The 17003-nt window shown below is 52.1% G+C and overlaps 7 protein-coding genes across 8 annotated transcripts; 4 read left to right on the top strand and 3 right to left on the bottom strand.

Moving 5' to 3' along the window:
• Positions 1–72: 72 nt before the first annotated feature.
• J3458_001567 (uncharacterized protein) lies at positions 73–1508 on the top strand (the record flags this gene model as incomplete). Its single annotated transcript, XM_007814852.2, has 2 exons — positions 73–1069; positions 1129–1508. 2 exons carry the CDS (start codon positions 73–75, stop codon positions 1506–1508), a joined length of 1377 nt encoding a protein of 458 aa, XP_007813043.2.
• Positions 1509–1782: 274 nt separating this feature from the next.
• Positions 1783–3418, bottom strand: J3458_001565 (uncharacterized protein). Its single transcript, XM_066116790.1, has one exon. It carries the CDS (start codon positions 3344–3346, stop codon positions 2510–2512), a length of 837 nt encoding a protein of 278 aa, XP_065978676.1. The 5' UTR covers positions 3347–3418; the 3' UTR covers positions 1783–2509.
• On the top strand, positions 1846–2451 carry J3458_001566 (uncharacterized protein; the record flags this gene model as incomplete). The annotated part of the gene is made up of 2 exons (XM_007814851.2): positions 1846–2048; positions 2103–2451. 2 exons carry the CDS (start codon positions 1846–1848, stop codon positions 2449–2451), a joined length of 552 nt encoding a protein of 183 aa, XP_007813042.1.
• A 94-nt stretch (positions 3419–3512) lies between the features above and the next one.
• On the top strand, positions 3513–4709 carry J3458_001564 (uncharacterized protein; the record flags this gene model as incomplete). The annotated part of the gene is made up of 3 exons (XM_066116789.1): positions 3513–3625; positions 3688–3925; positions 4019–4709. The coding sequence occupies 2 exons, from the start codon at positions 3513–3515 to the stop codon at positions 3860–3862; spliced, it is 288 nt and encodes a 95-aa protein (XP_065978674.1). The 3' UTR covers positions 3863–3925; positions 4019–4709.
• On the bottom strand, positions 3791–4462 carry J3458_001563 (uncharacterized protein). The gene has a single exon (XM_066116788.1). It carries the CDS (start codon positions 4285–4287, stop codon positions 3952–3954), a length of 336 nt encoding a protein of 111 aa, XP_065978675.1. The 5' UTR covers positions 4288–4462; the 3' UTR covers positions 3791–3951.
• A 113-nt stretch (positions 4710–4822) lies between the features above and the next one.
• J3458_001562 (uncharacterized protein) lies at positions 4823–5911 on the top strand. The gene is made up of 2 exons (XM_007814850.2): positions 4823–5349; positions 5403–5911. The coding sequence occupies exons 1-2, from the start codon at positions 5086–5088 to the stop codon at positions 5742–5744; spliced, it is 606 nt and encodes a 201-aa protein (XP_007813041.2). The 5' UTR covers positions 4823–5085; the 3' UTR covers positions 5745–5911.
• On the bottom strand, positions 5882–8328 carry J3458_001560 (uncharacterized protein). 2 transcript variants are annotated; one of them, XM_066116786.1, is made up of 9 exons: positions 8136–8328; positions 7871–8066; positions 7729–7823; positions 7557–7670; positions 7023–7502; positions 6824–6953; positions 6626–6772; positions 6188–6572; positions 5883–6137 (listed from the first exon to the last, which is right to left on the bottom strand). In XM_066116786.1, exons 1-9 carry the CDS (start codon positions 8286–8288, stop codon positions 6005–6007), a joined length of 1833 nt encoding a protein of 610 aa, XP_065978672.1. In that variant the 5' UTR covers positions 8289–8328; the 3' UTR covers positions 5883–6004. The 2 variants fall into 2 exon arrangements, with proteins under 2 accessions (XP_065978673.1, XP_065978672.1); XM_066116787.1 differs by having other exon boundaries at positions 5882–6572.
• Positions 8329–17003: the final 8675 nt, after the last annotated feature.

Here is a 17003-nt window from a genome sequence, read left to right as displayed (position 1 = left end):
AAAACGCGATGCAAAGACAACAACACAGGGCTGCCGTTTTTCCATTGTCAACATCAAGTCGAGGCCGCGACAATGCCAGCCGGGCGGGAGCTGCCCGATGGGTTGCCCCCCGTCTCCGACCAGTCCGACGGCGTACCCTCCTCACTACCTCTGGACAGCGCCTACAAACATCAGCAAGGCGAAGAAAAGGCCGCGGATGCTGATGCCTTTGCTGCAAATGTCTCGCCGCCTGCCAACTCACCGCCGCCCAATGGCGGCTACTGGGCTTGGATGCAAGTCGCCGCCGCCTTCAGCATCTTCTTCAACACCTGGGGGGTCCTCAACACCTTCGGCATCTTCCAGACCTACTACGAGGGCGGCTCCTTGTTCCGCGAGTCGTCGTCCAGCATTTCGTGGATCGGCTCTATCCAAGCGTACTGCGTCCTGGTCGTGGGCCTCGCCTCCGGGCCAATCTACGACCGGGGCCGTCTTCGCCTGCTGGTCCTCGCCGGCTCGTCCCTGCTCGTGCTCGGCTTCATGATGCTCAGCATGTGCGAGACCTTTTGGCAGGCCCTTCTCGCGCAGGGGTTTTGCATCGGCATCGGCGCCGGCTGTCTCTTCGTGCCGTCGCTGGCCCTCCTCCCGACCTATTTCAACACCCGGATCGGACTGGCGGTGGGCATCGCCGCCTCGGGGTCTTCGCTAGGCGGCGTCGTTTATCCAATCATCTTCTACAAGCTGATTGGCAGGATCGGCTTCGGCTGGACCGTCAGGACGATTGGCTTCATTGCCCTGGCGACGCTGACGATCCCGCTGTGCTTTGCCAAAATGCGCGTCAAACCGCTGCGCGCCAGAGCCGCGCTGGACTGGTCGGCCTTTACCGACTGGCCGTATGTCTTCTTCGTGGTAAGCACCTTGATTGGATTCATAGGCCTCTACGTCGTCCTGTTTTACATTTCGTATTTCGGCGCCGCGACGGGGATCGCGTCACCCGAAATGTCCTTCTATCTGATCCCGATTCTCAACGCCGTGTCCATGTTTGGCAGAACACTGCCAAACGCCATCTCCGACAAGACGGGCCCGTTCAACTGTAAGAAGCGATGCATTCTCCGTGCCTGTAGGAATTGACGCGCTAACAGCAGTGGCAAGTATTTGGCCCGGCCGCCATCATTTGTGGCATCTTGACGTTTTGTCTCGTCGCGGTCAAGAGCCTCGGCGGCATTATTGCCATTGCCGTCCTCTATGGCTTCTTCTCGGGAGTCTTCATCGCCATACCGGGCGTCTGCTTTGTGAGACTAACAGAGGACAAGAGCAAACTCGGCACCCGTATTGGCATGGGGTTTGCTGCGTTTGGTTTTGGCGCTCTTGCCGGCGGACCCGGGGGCGGTGATATTCTAGGGACTGATCGGAGCGACCTTCACTGGGACTCGGTGTGGGTATATGGAGGCTGCACCATGATGTGCTCTGGTGTTTTGCTGACTGTTCTTCGATTCTGGCTATCGGGGGGGAAGCTTGTGTTGAAGATATAGAGATCCGCGGGGAGATGAGTCGGTTTTCTACAAGAAATGGAAGGACCGCCAACCAAGCACGGACGACTATTTACCAACAATGCACATGTATTACACAAGAAGAAGAACAAAATAGATACTAGCACGGCTATTCTCTAAATATCCGGGGGCTGTGCAGGGGCTGGCCGCATGCAGCTTACATGTTCCACAAAACTCCGTCCCTTCCGCAGCCCTTCCCATCATTTAAAAAGCCGCTGGAGAAATTTTAGAAGAGAAAGAGCGAGCGCGCCCAATACATGATTCGATTCTTAGAAACTCGGTCTGGTAGGCAAAGCAGCGTGCGACCATGCCACACACCATGGCATTCGAGTGGGCATCATGGTTTGAAAACAACCACATCATTGTCCACGCGGCAGACTTGGAACTGAACCCGCCCCAGAGCTACCTATTTGTCCAGGACTTTCTCATCATTCTGTGTGCCCTTCTCTACTGCTTCTGCTATGTGTTTTACACGCTTCGCACCAAACGCGACCGGTTCCTAGCCGGACCCGTGGACTTGCTGTACGTGCATTTTTGGCCACCACAATGCGTCCCTGGGATTACTTACCCCGTTAGGTTCGGCAACTTGGCCTACGAGCTGTACTATCCATTTGTCATGGCGCGCGGCAAGCTCGAGCTTGCAGGATGTCTCGTCTGGCTCTTGCTGGACGTGAGGTTCGTATATACCGCCATCAAATACACCTGTCCGCCCGGGACGCGCCTCAAAGTAGCCCTGCGCTCTACGCTCTCCACGCTCGCCCTGACGGCCGTCTACTACCTGTTGGGGCTGTACTTTCCCGACGACGGCGAGCAAGTCACGGCGTATTGGACAGGCTGGCTGCTAGAGCTGGGAATCGGATGGTGCGAAGTGCTCTACCTGTGGAAGCATGCACACACAAAGGGCCAGTCGCTCGAAATCTGGTGAGTTGCCAATCGTATAAATATCGCAACTTGTCCCCCATGAGCGGGACCACCATGACAGGCTAACAGATGCAGGGTTGTGAGATTCTGCGGCGTCCTGTCGGCCATGGCGGTGTTCTTTTGGCGCTATCTAAATGTGCCGCAGAACTGGGCGTACGTGGCATCGTGGCCGAGCATCGTTTTGCTGGGTTTAAACGCCATACCGGAGTTGATGTATCCGTTTTTGTATCGTAGGGCGGAACGAAAAATGATGGAGGCCGCGGCCGCGCAGAAGGAGAAGACATACTAGCTGGCACAATCGCAAGATGCGAGGCGTCGCTTTTGGATGGTAAGGACTCTTGTGAGTACTGTGCAAAATAAGATGCAGGAGGCACACGACGAAAGGGAAAGTTGTTGGAAAGTTGGCAACACACTGTCTTGGCGAATACACCTTCTTTTGAGACGGAATCTGGAGAAATGGACAATCTTACTGAGCAGCGAGAAGCAGAAGGTCTGAAGAAGCACCACGTAGCACGACCGCTAATTATGCGATCGGCTTGTGCTCTGTAATCTCCTTGTATTCCACCTTGTGCAGCAACAGTCTTGGGTGGTCTCACCCGAGAGGCTGACCAGACCGCAACTATGTTGACTTGTGAGTAGAAGCCACCTGACCGAGGTACACGTTGCCCGATGCAAGTGAACTTGTGACCTGAAGCAAAATGCAAGTCGATGCAAGTCTCGGCGCTGTCGGTGATTGCATGTTTACAATTAGGTAGCTGAGCCAGCCGCCAAGACAAAAGTAGCCAGCGACGAGGAGGCAAAGGGGTAAGAACATAGCTTAAGTGCTTCATGCATCTGGTCAAACAGTGTCCGATCTGTGCAACATGACAAGACGACCAACAAATTAGATATGCCCACATCTTGAGCTACAGCTGTGGCCGGTGAGCCAAAGCGCTCAACTGGAGCAAGTCAACGCAGAATTTCACAACTTCCAAAGCAATTTACTTGGCGTCGTACGTGTTGCAAGGCGTCGTACGTGTTGCAACTTGCTGCCTGTAATATCAATCCGCGCTTGAGCCTTCCAGGATGGGACTATCGCGACTTTGGAAAATCGTCCTCGGCCTCGCTGCGCTCGGCTTCAACCACACACTAGGGGAAAAGAAATTGATCATTGATACCGAGCTGTTTGGCGACGCAGAGTAAGCAGGAGGATTCTCCCATTACAAAAAACATATAAAAATCCGTGCTCACTCTGATTTAGCGACATCGGCGCCCTTCTCCTGGCTCTTACACATCCGCACGTCGACCTTCTGGGAGTGAATGTGGATTATCTTTCAACGTACTCTGGCCTGGCGGCTTCCAGTCTTCTGGGGTACTGTGGCCATTTTCCGGTACTCATTGGCCTCAAAAGACCTTTCCTGGGTTTAAATGACTGATTACGGCGAACGGCAATAGAGTGGTTAAGAGCAGCCTCGACTGGATATGCTATAATCATCGATGTGAGTCCGTATTACTGCCTTTATTTTCAGAAAATAGCACACGATGAATTCCAGGCTAACAGAAACTCTTTCTCACCGGTTAAATTGACCGAGACTCGTGTCAAAATTACCATCACCAACATGTATATCCGAGGATACTCTCGGTTCCTTGTTGTCCACTGCATGCATGTGCTTACCTTGAGATGGAAAAGATCTTCCCCCACCATGGAAATTTCACATACGGAAAATGTCCCGCCGGAAGAATTTCTTTCCAAGTTATCAACACTACCGTTTGCCTGTTCCATGACGTCTCCAACAGGCGTTAGCTCCCCCAGGACAAGAAAATCCGTCACCACCAATAGACTGATGGGCCAAAAACGCATCACAATTTAACTTACTAAAACAAGAATACCTAGCCGCGCCTAGGCGTCCATGTCCGTGTAGGGCGTCAAGGCAAGATTCAGATCGTACCACCTCCAGCGAGCCCATTCGCCTGCAGTGAGCTCATCATCCAGTTAGCCCCAATTGCTTCTCGAAGTGCCGCCATCCCATGCCAACGCCATACTCGGCACTTCGGCACGCATTTCTGGCATCGACAGTACTGAAATGGGCGAGATGCTAGGTCACCGCTGGCAGCCCAGCCACTCGCGCCCCCATTGGCGCCCAGCCTGGTCGAGATGGCTCAACGTCTGAAGCCATCTAGTGGCGCCGGTCGGCAGCATGAAATGGACCGCTCGGCATATCTCTCATGCCACGGGGCTGTATTGGGCGTGTTCCCTGGCACCGCATAGGACGAGACTGAGCGGCGCATCAACTGTCCGAGTACATTGCGTTCAGCGCCCATGCTGCAATCGACTGCCTTCAGCCACAGGGCTTGGGACTGAACTTTTATTTTCCCTTCTCAATATTTGGAACTTGTTCAATTTTGGCATGGTATATGCGGCCGCTGTGATGGCTTTGAAGCTTCTCTTCGTATTTGGGCAAAGCCAGTGGCTGATGCATTCAAGTGACGGCCCCCGGGTTGCGCTGCCACTAGGAGCGCCGGCAGCATAAAGATCTTCCTGTAGCCTACATTATGGGAGGAAAGTGAAATGATTACCAGCAGGTGAAATAGGCAGTCGCCGTCACTAGCTGTCTTGGCAGCTCATCTCTGCTTCACGGATACGTCAACCGGTCCTACCATGTACACCAGGAACTTTGAACTCGCGCTGCTGCTGGCACTCTCTGCCGGTGCCAGCGCAGCAACAATCCAGGTCGACGTCGGCGAGAATGGTACTTTCACCTTCTCGCCAGATACCGTCAAGGCAGGCGTTGGGGATACGCTGGATTTCCACTTCTACCCACTCAACCATAGCGTCGTCATGGGCGACTTCAGCAACCCGTGTGCTCCGGCCAAGACTGGTGGTTTCTTCTCGGGGTTTATGCCAGTTTCCTCTGGCGAGGCTGTAAGACGTTGCGCAAACTCGTGCTTCATATACAAAGGTTGACCGATGAATAGACCGACTCTTTCCAAGTTAAAGTCAACTCGACAGACCCCATCTTCTTTTACTGCGCGCAGACTGTTCTCGAGCATTGTAAAAATGGAATGTCTGGCGTCGTCAACCCGTCCTCTTCCCAGACTCTCGGCTCCTATAAGAACGCAGCCAAGTCTGTGAGCACTGCAAGTCACCCTGCAAATGTGTTTGGAGGTACATTAGTTTCATCTAGCCATACGTCTGCCTCGGCTAGTCCCAGCCCGACGAGCACTGGAGGAGGCGCCCATGGAGGTGCAGATGTGAGGGCCCCGGCTGGGGCAGTGGTTGCTTTTGCCTTGGGCATGGCCGCCTTTCTTGTTGGCTAACATGGTCATACTTGTGGCGTTGGATGCAATGTCTTGGTAATGCAGGTTGAAGGATGCTTGGCACTATTTGTGTTCTATGTTTGTGAGGTGGCCCTCTCATCACGCAATTCAGGACTAATGAGACAATTTGCAAAGAGAAAAAAAGCTTTGGCTGTTCTTAAATAGGCCATTACACAGAGCTGTTCAAATACTACAGTCATTAGTGTAAAGGGTAAGATAACAATGCCTTGTGATATGACCAATTTCCCGTTGGTCCTAGTCTAGTTGCAGTCCTCCAAGATGAGTTGCGCTGCTTTCTGGGCAACAGCATACAAAGTTGACATCATGTGGGAGGTGATCTGGAATGGGAGGATACCAGCATCAACGACGCGGAGGTTCTTGGTTCCGTAGACCCTGCAACTTGTTAGCCAGTTCGCTTTTGGTATTGATCGATGCGGTTGTACCGTAATCGGGAGTCTACCACTCCGCCCAGGTGCCTTGGCATCATAGCTGTTGACCCAAGCCAGTGACTAGCAGCCCTAGCCGTCCTTTTGAACCACTCGAGATACTCCGCATCCGTACCGTTGGGACCAATCTTGGGGTCATAGTAAGCGTCGTCAACGAAACCCTCAAACGCTTTACTGGCCCAGAGTGCTCGTGAAATACGTGATACTGTAACCGCTACCTGCTGATCAAACTGGTCTGTGAGGAAACGGGGCATGATAATGGGAAACTCGAATGGGTCCGCGGAATGAATATGTACATGGCCTCTTGATAGGGGCATCAGAGGCCAGAAGTGGGCGCCAAAGACGGCTGGGTACGTCTCGGCGATGAACTCGGCAACGGGCACTATGGCAGCTTAGTATACATGTTCGACCGAGCAGAAGAGAAAGGGAACTTGCGTCTTGATTCGACAATCAGCTGTATCGTGGCATTCAGAATACTCTCGGCGCCGGCGATGCTCACCGCTGCGCCGGCATTGACGAGGTGCTCGGCTCGAGACGCAAGATTTGCCGGAGATGTCAAGGACTCCGCAATCGCATAAGCATCTAACAGTATTCAGTACTAGATGCAACAAATCCAAAGAAAGGATTCCTTACTAGTAGCCCATGTCTCGTCGATGTTGATCAAAGAGGTCTCTGGGCCGAAAAGCTTGCCATCGTCTACCAGGGAAGCATCACTCTGATGTTTCTTCGACATGTGGGCATATGTCGAAGACCCGGGTTGATCCTGAGCACAGCATTAACGCCCAACCCTTCCTTTGCATTCCTTTTTTATCAGCTAAGCGGTAACACTTACATTAAGGTTCGCACCAACGCCCGGCAGATCAATCAATTGTTTAACCTTGGCAGCCGACAGGACACTCGCCTTGCCGACCCCAGAGCGCTCTAGGATTGCCGGTGTGGCTAATGTGCCCGTGGAGAGGATCACAGACTTTCTGGCCCCAACAGTGTAAAGTCTGGCCGTGCCTTTAGTTGATCTGCTTGCAAAAACCACTCCAGTTGCCTTGAGGCCTTTGTCAAAGGTTACTCTCGTGACGGTATGGTTGGCAAGCACGGTCAAAGTTCTCGTTTGCTGATCTGGCGCCCAGAGAAGGGCATCCGCAGCTGAAGACCGCATATGTTTGCCTGTCACTGGATCATTCCAGATAGTCCAGGAAGTGGACGCTGACACAACTGAAGTGCGGTTGGAGAGATCGTTTCCGATCTCGAGCCCCGTGAACACGAGCGGCAGGCCCTTCTTGTAAAGCTGTACCGCCGTGGGGATACGCATGGGCGTCTAGGCAAAGCTAGGTCAGCCTGAACCTCCACGATTTCGGCATCAACGCCTTACAGGAAAAGATGTGTTAACTTGTCCGTGGTAACCGTGCACTTCCGGGTCATAGCCGGCACCTTGAGCGATTTGGTCGGCTGTCGGTGGATGATTGCGCTCTATTGCTTTCATATACTTTGAACGCATAGCTTAGTTACCGAACCTTGTTCTGGAAATGATGATGAGTGCTTACAGGCTCAAGATTGTCCCAGTTCCACCCAGGGTTGCCCAGCGTTTCCAGCTTATCAATCTCGGCTTTAGTTGGCCTGTACCATACCATTCCATTTACTGCACCCATTAGCTGAGCAGCGTGTTGAGTGCGCGAGCAGACTCACTAGACGTTGATCCGCCAATGCAAGCGCCGGCGTCAAGCGTAAAGTTTAGTTTATTGCCGGCATCGTCATAGACGGGGTAGTTCCAATTACAGAAAACAGCTGGATACACGTGACGTTCTGCATCCCATACTACTGGATTCCATGAGCCATCTGGGCCAGCTTCAATCAGAAGCACAGAATGCCCTTGACCGCTAAGCTGTATCGTCGTCTTCGTTAACTCGGCAAGTTCAGATAGTACGTATTCGACACGTTAAACAACACACACCTTGTTTGCCACTGTAATTCCGGACAGGCCGGCGCCGGCAACCACAAAGTCAAACGTCTTGTTGGCAGCGAGTGCAGCATTGTCCGTGACGACAGTTGCCTCCGCAGCCGAAGCAAAAGCTCCAATGCAGACTTGAATTGTGGACAGCCGCATGCTTTGTGTATGTTGGCGGAAGCTGTCACCTTCCTAGGACATTATCCGGGCAAGTAGACAAGAGTTTCAAGAATGTGTATCAAGATTGCATCGAGTCACAACTTTGCCCTTCCACAAGCTGAATCTTATTGCAAAGTGTGAGGGGTAACTGTCTTTATGAGATTTCAATGCTACATTGTCGACAACCCATGTAACGCATGCGGGTGCCTACCGGCATCCGTCAAAGAAAAAATATGGCTCAACCCGACACAAGATCTTATTTGCGATTACTCTCCAAGTACCGTGTGATAGCGCTTTAGCATGAATGCTTAAAATTTCAACTATCGTATGTTGTGCAAAATCTGAACTCGGTTGGTAAACCTGTTGTCTGGGTCTGTTAGGCCATAACCCACCGATGTGATTGTGCGCAGATATTCCAACAGGACAACATGGTATTTAGGGATGCGGTTTAATGCCCATAATCGCCATGATATGAATGACGCTCTAGGTTGCTCAGGTCAGACTATACCCGCCATCAATCCACCCAGTCGTCTTGGACAGCGAGCTGTATAAGCCCGCTGCGCCCCCCAACTATATGCAATTACCGAGACTTCGGGATGTTACACGACTTGCTGACAAGTCAACCCCTATATGGTGTCATGCGAGCCATCATGGGCTGATTTTCAAGTACCAAGTTACAAGAGATTCCAGTCGCTTCCGCGTCGCACTCACTCAGTTTTCTATGGCATGAATTCGGATGCGGGGGAACTGCTACACGGAAATGGCCCAATGTCAAAGGTTACACAAGGGCTACGGTCACGAGACCTAGGGCAAAGTCCTTCACCGACTTCTTGTATTTAAAGAGGTCTTTGGTCAACGAGGCCTTAAGGAAAACCAAGGACCTTTGATACCAAAGACTGTTATTAGATGAATTGAGCTACATTGCTCCAAGCCCTCTATTGAGCCCTTGTCACAGGAACACCGCAAACAGCTGTCTTGGGACGTTTGTCCGACATCGCTCGATCCATCACTTTGTTTCGCTTTGCTGAAAACGTAAAGGTTAGCCGCTAGCTAGTAATATGAAGAGTCCTGGTCATTTAGTTAGCCAAAAAGGTATCCTTTGGTATCATAAAATCCAAGATGAGTGCAGGTTTAATAAATCGACCGCACTAGCCGCTAATTCAGGCAAAGACTGCACCGATAAACCATGAAGCGGCGGTTTCAAATTTGAAACAAGAGTCACAAAATTGACTCATAGGTGCACCTTTTCTTTTGTGCTGCTTGACACTATTCCATTCACGTCTTTCCGAGCTTGTACACACCAGAGCTAATAGACCCTATCTCGTCGTCCAGAACACCTGCAGCTGCAAATGACCCACCTATAATGCGCTTGTGATTAATTTTGATTGTGATGCCAAGCTAAACGGCTTTCAAAACTCCTACAGCGACGCACCAGAACTCGGCGTTGGAGATCGGAGGGATATACACCTGCAATATTCAAGCCCTATCAGTGAATCTCTCGCAATCTACTGCGTAAAGTTGTAAGATGGTCCCGTCCGTGGGCTCTAGCAACATGGGGGCGCTTGATAAAGGTTGGCATCTTGACGATTCATGGACAACCAGCGAACAAAGAGGACTGTCAGGTCGAAGCAAAAAGAGAAGATTTCTCCACCCTAGTCCACTACGAACTATACAAACCGCGTTGTAGCGGCCGTGGGGTGGAAGCGTCAGTCATTCTGCCCTTCCTCCTACAGCTCGCAACAGCTCATCGGAGTTGGCTTAAAATGGAGAGTCCTAAGTCCTCAGTTTAGCACCCTATGCTACAGACTTGTCTTTAAAGGTTTTAGTCAACGACTCTAGAGACGCTAAGATGTTCATATGTCTTTATTGGTGGGGCTGTTAATATTCCATTATGTATATTTGCATGTGCTTGATCGCCTTTGTCAAGGAATGTGTTGTACACAAGTAAAGGCGCACAAAGCCTCAAGCCGCTTTAGAGTAGGTGCACAAAACTTCTTTATGCATGAAGTTTGACTGATCGGGTGTAAGGGTTTTAGTTGCATTCAATATTCAAGGTGCTTGAAGCTGTAAGGAGAAACCGTCAACAAACAGACACTGCTCGTCATCTGCCAATATAAATGAAACATCGTCAAAGAGAAGACATGTCACGCGGAATAGTTGGACAAACCTTGAGTCACATGTCTTTGTGCTAGCATCATTGTTAGTCACAAACCGAGTAGTGTTTGTCTATCTTCGCTCTTTGAACTTCTTTCTGCCGGCTGATTGCGCGCCGGTTTTGCGGCTGACAAAGAGCCGCGTCACACGTTCATTATGCCATGCCGTGCGTTTCTTGCATCCATATTTTGCCAGCATTCCAACAACGCAAATCGCATAGGGCGATTGTACAATTTGAGGGCATCAGTAGTCTTAGCTACAATGAGTTCATTGTCACTCTGCTTATCATTCATCGTCCTTGCAGCCGTCCATTCAAGTATGATAGTTCTCAGGTTCTACAAGGCCAAGATGTGAGTTTAAAATCACCTTCGCACCCCAGGAAATCGTATTTTATCATTAACTCTAAATAGACATTCCGACTTTTTCTCTCAGCAACCCTTGTTCAGTTCAGGAAACGAATTCAAAATGGACAACAGCAAATCAAAGCCTTCCAAGCAGACAAGCAGCCCATGTTATCAACGTCAGGGCCCTGCCATCAAGTGAGTTTCATACCGCTGTTCCTAATTCAGCCGAAGGCTGACTCTACATTAATCCATAAGTTTTCCGAATAATGAGGGTTTGGTGCAGGCTTGACAAATAAGTTTCTATTGGTCCAAATTTTGTATGGGAAATCGCGAAAGAAGGCTGGATTGGTTGGTGGCTCTAGAAAAGTGGGTAAAGGACAGCCACCGTCTGTCGGTGCTTCTTTGTTTACTTCTCTGTTTACAATCGTTTACAATCGTTTACAATCGTTTACAATCGCTAAATTTGCCCAGCGATCTGTTCGTTTGCTTGGCCAGCAGCCTTTCTTCCATTATTGAAACAGATGTACCGCATGGTTGGGTATGGATTATGATTCTAGGGGTAATATTAGTCCTAGATCTGAATTGGCAGTCCATTGCCCGTCTTGCGACCGAACAAAATCACCAAGTAATTTCGTTAGCAGGAGGAAATCTGCCAATCCAACTACAACCTGTCTGGAATGCCGGGACCACCGCAATTCCGAGGTAACTGACACCATTGATATACTATATATGCCTCCCTAACCTGATCAAGCGTGCCAGGTCCAAAGGTGCCGTCCTTGCATTGAGAAAGCTGGCTGTCCGTCCTACCTCAGCTGAGAGATCTGCCCCGAAAAGAACCGACAGAGACGCTGGCCTATCGCCTCCTAACCAGAGATCTGGAACCCAACCTACATCGCCAGAGAAGCTACGGCAACAACATACAGCTAGGAGTTTGTTCGGAGAGCCAGGCAGCCAGCCGCAGATAGTGCTGGGGACGCCGATCCCACCAACCCAAGCGAGCTCGCGGCTCTTCCGGGCTCTAGCTCCCTCACCGCCTGTGCCGCCCTCGACCGATCCTGTCGCCTCACATTCTGATCCATCTACTGTCCGAAGCAGCACGACTGGTGTGGACTACTCTTACCTGGCTGTTAGGTTCCACAAGGGCGGGAAGGACTCGCAAGATGATGCCTCCAAGGCCGGCGCCAGGGCCAAGCAGGCCACTATTCGGCGCGACCATCGTTCACGACGCCGTGCAGGGGAGGCTGTGTCACTAACTCCCACAATCTCTCAACTCGGCGTCTTTGAAGGTTCTGATGGTCCTGGAGAAGGTATCCTTGTGCTGTGGTCCCGGCAGTTTGTTCAAGCTAACCACGGAACGTAGCTGGGAGTCAAGATCGACTACAGGCAAATGAGCTCCCAGATGGGGATGGAATGACCAAGGAAGCGGATGACAGGGGACAGTTCTCTGAATCTGATGTTGACGTCGAGGACTATTTCAACTTGCTGCTTTCACCTGCTCGACCACGGAAGTACCTCGAACACCTAGGGGTAGAGTCTGATTCCGATCTAGGGGACGAAGACGGGAACGATAATAGCAATGCCTTGGACGAAAGCCCTCTTCGCTATTGCTCGCGGCAGCCTTCCAGAAAGTCAGGGCCTCGTCGCCGTGCTCGCCGTGGTCCTGCCCCTGGTACAGGAGGGCGGCCAAAAAAATCTCAAAGGCAAACTCGATCGTCGGGGCCGCCACGACGGTACCGGAGTCCAGTGATGATTCCACCTGAAGAATCGGCCGTATTTCACGCACAAGATCCGGTGTGGAATGGGGACCTGGACGCTTGCGCCTTGACCTGTCGTGATAAAGCAATCCTCCGTGAGTTCTGGACAAAGCTGGACAATGACCAAATGCAATTTTGTGGTCGATGTCAAGAGCGTTGGTTCCAGATGAAGATCGATTCTGATGGCATTTGTGCGCGTTGCTGTCGAAAGGATGATAAACGCGGCCCTGAAGAGCCGTACTTCTTCTCTGTGGACAACCAGTTGGATTTTGGCTCCGTACCGACTCAATTGCCTCAGCTTACACCTACTGAAGAGTCTTTAATAGGCCGTGTTCACGTCCACGTGAATATTATGCTTGTGCGGGGCCAGCAGTACAAATATCGGGGACATGTTGTTCACTTTCTCCGCGAGGTTGGCTTGGTGTACAACCAACTCCCGCTTTTGCCGCGGGAGTTGAACACTGTATTACTCCGTCCTTCCAATACGTCGTCCCATGCAAACCTTAGCCGGCAATTCACCCGCCAGTTCCGTGTACGCCGCCAGCCAGTTGCCATATGGCTTAACTACCTCCGGCGCCATCATCCTGGCTATCGATGCATCGTCATCGACGAAGAGCGGCTGAGTCAATTGCCTCAAGATGGCAATGTCCTGGACGACATCCCCCAGAGCCAGGTGGAGGCTGCCGAAGTTGGACCCGAGGAAGATGAGGAGGCAGAACCGGACCTGGAGGACGAGGCTGCGGTGCCGGACCTTTTGGCCAAGGACACGGAGCTCGATGCTCTGCGGTCTATTCTTGCCGGAGAACCAGAAGCTGAACCAAGGCTTTCCACAAGCTTCCAGGAGCAGGTGCAGCACGAGCTGCAGCTTCCGAATATACGGCGCACACCCATTAATGAGTTCAATCGCTCTCATGCCCTACTCTCCTTAGCTTTTCCCTGCCTCTTTCCTGACGGGAGAGCCGACTTTGTTGAGCCTCGGCTACGGTCAATCGACTACAAGGACTACATCGAGCACGCGATGCGCTGGCATGACGGGCGTTTTGCACGCCACCCGACCTTCCGCTTCGTCGCCTTCAATACTCTGATGCGGTCACAGGCCCGTGCACGGTCCAAATTCTTCGTGAAGCAACACGATGGTAGTCATGAACCGCTCACACGGGAGCAGCTTGTTCAGGCACTGGAGCACAGCGAGGACCCTGAGGCGCAGGTGCTAATCAACTCAATCACAAGACATGCGGTACCTATTCGCGGCACGCGCCCCTTCTGGAACAGGAAGAGGCAGGACCTCGAGGCCTATGCCTACAACCTTGGATGTCCTGGTGCATTCATCACATTCAGCCCGGCAGATTTACACTGGCGGAGTCTCTACCAGCACATGCCCCGATATGATGAATGGCTGGCTGCGTCCGAGTCCGAGAGGATGGGTCTCTCGCGCCAACTTTTGCGTCAGAATCCTCACATTGCTGCTTTCCATTTCTACCGCCGATACTGTTTCTTTCGAGATATCGTGTTAAGCAAGAAGTTCAACATTACGGATTACTGGGATCGGTATGAATGGCAAGGGCGTGGCAGTCCGCACAACCATGGCCTGTACTGGATGGAGAATTGCCCAAGAGTCGACATGGTGGATGAAGCCGCTCGTGATGTTTTTGCACGCACGTGGGGATTCCACATCACTGCCATTAATCCTGAGCCGACTAGGACTATGCCCCAGGGTGAGGGTAACCCCCTGAGCGTAGATCCACTGAGTACAGAACTGACATTCCTGCGTCTCTCACAAATCGTCAACCGCTGCCAGCGCCACAGATGCAATACCACATACTGCTTACGCGTAAGGAAGAGAACCGTTGATCTGGCGAGGGATATGGAAGGCGCTGCTGCAGATATCGAGGCGGCCAATGCGGCCAATCCAGAGCGGGAGTGTCGTTTTGACTTTCCTCGTGCCTTGCGGGAGCTGGCCGCAGTGATCAGGAAGGAAGGCAAGTCGTACTATGTCTTCGAGGCGGCGCGGAATGACAACCTCATGAATCACTTCAATCCCGCCATTATACTAGGCTGGCTAGCCAATATCGACATATCTCCTTGCACCAGCCTACAGGCGGTTATTACGTACGCTGCCAAGTATTGCAGCAAATCTGAGAAGAAGACTGAGCCTTACTGTAAGCTTGCAGACCAGGTTTTGCCGCACACGGCACACCTTCAGCCGCTATTATCCTTCTCCTCTCGCCTGATGAATAAGCTGATTGCCGAGAGAGATTACTCGGCGCAGGAGATTTCCCATCTTCTCCTTAACATTCCTCTGCAGGAAGGCACGCGGATGGTGGTCTCTGTCGACTGCCGTCCTTTGGAGCAACATGCACGTTCGTATCGCGTGGATGAAGATGTCAACGAGACCGTCGGCAGCTACAGGAGGTATCTCGAGAGAAATGACCAGCACGAGGATGCAACTTACCTCGAGTACCTGCAATCGTATAATCTCAAGACGTGGAGGAGACTCGCTGCCAACGCGAAGAAGAGAGTCCTGTCTTACTTTCCTCGATACAGGTCCGTGGAGGCATCTCCCCAGTTTGGTGACTTCTGCCGTGTTAAATTGATGATGGCTCATCCGCATCGCTCTCCAGAGGAGTTGCTCACCGTGGGCGGGCAGCGGTTCGATTCCTTCGCGGCTGCGTACAGGTTTTGCAGAGAGCAGCACCGTGACACCCATGCGGACGATCATTATGGGGAGCCAGATACAAATGAATTGAGGGCTGAGGACGACGAATTTGAGCTTGAGGTCCATGAAGAGCCCATTGTGGATGAAGACTGGCATGAACTCGCCCGCATGCTTCCCGACCGCCCGCTGGAGGAAGAGGATATCGACATGCTCGGCCGCCGAGACATCGACATCAATTATGATTGGACCCCTCACGTTGGACGGTATACTGATGACGGTATTCTCAAGGGCGACTACTGGAAGCAACGCAAGGCGGCAAACCGCCTTGACCTTGATGTGGATCATCAGCCCTTGGAAGCTCGAGATTCCCTAAACCGGGATCAGCGCTTAGTATACGATACCGTGATGGACCACTTCCTGAATCAGGAACCCTCTCAGTTGCTGCTCCATGTGGATGGTGGAGGTGGTACCGGGAAGTCATACCTCATTAATTTGCTCTCCGCGCACCTCCAAGCCGCTGCTGCCGGGAGAGGGACACCTGTTTGGCGTGCCGCGCCCACTGGCGTCGCGGGAAATCAGATATCGGGCACTACTTTGCACTCCCTGTTACACCTTCCAATCAACAAGGACTTCAAGCCCCTCTCGCCCACTGACATGGCCCAGCTCCAGAAGAAGCTGAAGGACATCAACTACCTGATCATCGATGAGAAGAGCATGCTGGGACTGCGACAGCTTTCTTGGATCGATGACCGCCTGCGCGAGGCGTTCCCGAGTAGGAATGAGGAGTTCTTTGGTAGTCTTAACATCCTTCTGGTTGGCGACTTCTTCCAGCTTCCACCCGTGCTACAGAAGCCGCTCTATTACGATAAAGAGGTGCAGGGAGTGGAGATCAAAGGCAGGAACGCATATAGACGCTTCGATAAATCAGTCTTCTTGAAGGTTGTCCAACGGCAACGGGGCGACGATCAGAAGGCGTTTCGCACAGCTCTCGAGGAATTGCGGCTCCTCCAACTGTCAGTCGAGTCCTGGAAACTCCTTTCCGGTCGAGTACAGGCGAAGCTAGATGATCTGGAGGTCGCCAGGTTCGCCAACGCCTTGCGAGTATACGCCACGAAAGATAGGGTGAACGAATATAACCACTACCACCTCGACCGCCTCGGCCGGCCAGTCATTCAGGTCAAGGCTAAGAATGTCGGCCTTGGCGCGGCTGCGGCGCCTGATGACAAGGCGGGCAACCTTGCGAAGCAGATCCCTATATGCATTGGCGCCCGTCTGATGCTGACATCTAACCTTTGGCAGCCAGTTGGTCTCTGCAACGGCGCTCGCGGTACCGTTTACGATATCGGCTGGGCACCGGGGGCTGACCCAGTCCAAGACCCTCCCTGTGTTATCATGATGGAGTTTGACAAGTACAGTGGACCTGTGTTCCTGACCACCGCTGATGGCAGAAAGATTGTCCCGATTCTCCCAGTAGACAGGGACTTCCTCATCGGAAGCACTCTCTGCACTCGCACGCAGTTTCCCCTGATCGTATGCTACGCCATTACGGTTCACAAGTCGCAGAGCATCACTGAAGATGTCATCGTGACAGATCTCTCCTGTCGGGACTTTCAGACTGGTTTAAGCTACGTAGCTGTCTCTCGCGTAAAAACGCTCCAGGGCTTGATGCTGGATGCGCCCTTTGATCGTGGTCACCTGTTTTACGAGTCTCCACCAGAGGGTATGAAGATGAAGATGAGGGATGAGCGGCATAGAAGACGACAGGTCCTTACACGGAATCCATATAGGTCAGACCACGGCTCTGCAT

This window comes from Metarhizium acridum (assembly GCF_019434415.1).
Source record: "Metarhizium acridum strain ARSEF 324 chromosome Unknown scaffold_1, whole genome shotgun sequence".
Classification (NCBI taxonomy): Eukaryota; Fungi; Ascomycota; class Sordariomycetes; order Hypocreales; family Clavicipitaceae; genus Metarhizium; species Metarhizium acridum.
This window is presented reverse-complemented; position numbering and strand designations above follow the sequence as displayed.

Bases quoted from the DNA above. Each gene is read 5' to 3' on its own strand.
- J3458_001565 (XM_066116790.1), bottom strand. From the start codon at position 3,346: ATGTGGGCATATCTAATTTGTTGGTCGTCTTGTCATGTTGCACAGATC.
- J3458_001563 (XM_066116788.1), bottom strand. From the start codon at position 4,287: ATGCGTTTTTGGCCCATCAGTCTATTGGTGGTGACGGATTTTCTTGTC.
- J3458_001562 (XM_007814850.2), top strand. From the start codon at position 5,086: ATGTACACCAGGAACTTTGAACTCGCGCTGCTGCTGGCACTCTCTGCC. The intron at 5,350-5,402 runs GTAAGACGTTGC...ACCGATGAATAG, and splicing joins CAGTTTCCTCTGGCGAGGCT to ACCGACTCTTTCCAAGTTAA.
- J3458_001560 (XM_066116786.1), bottom strand. From the start codon at position 8,288: ATGCGGCTGTCCACAATTCAAGTCTGCATTGGAGCTTTTGCTTCGGCT. The intron at 6,773-6,823 runs GTAAGGAATCCT...GAATACTGTTAG, and splicing joins CGACGAGACATGGGCTACTA to ATGCTTATGCGATTGCGGAG. The intron at 6,573-6,625 runs GCAAGTTCCCTT...AAGCTGCCATAG, and splicing joins GCTGATTGTCGAATCAAGAC to TGCCCGTTGCCGAGTTCATC.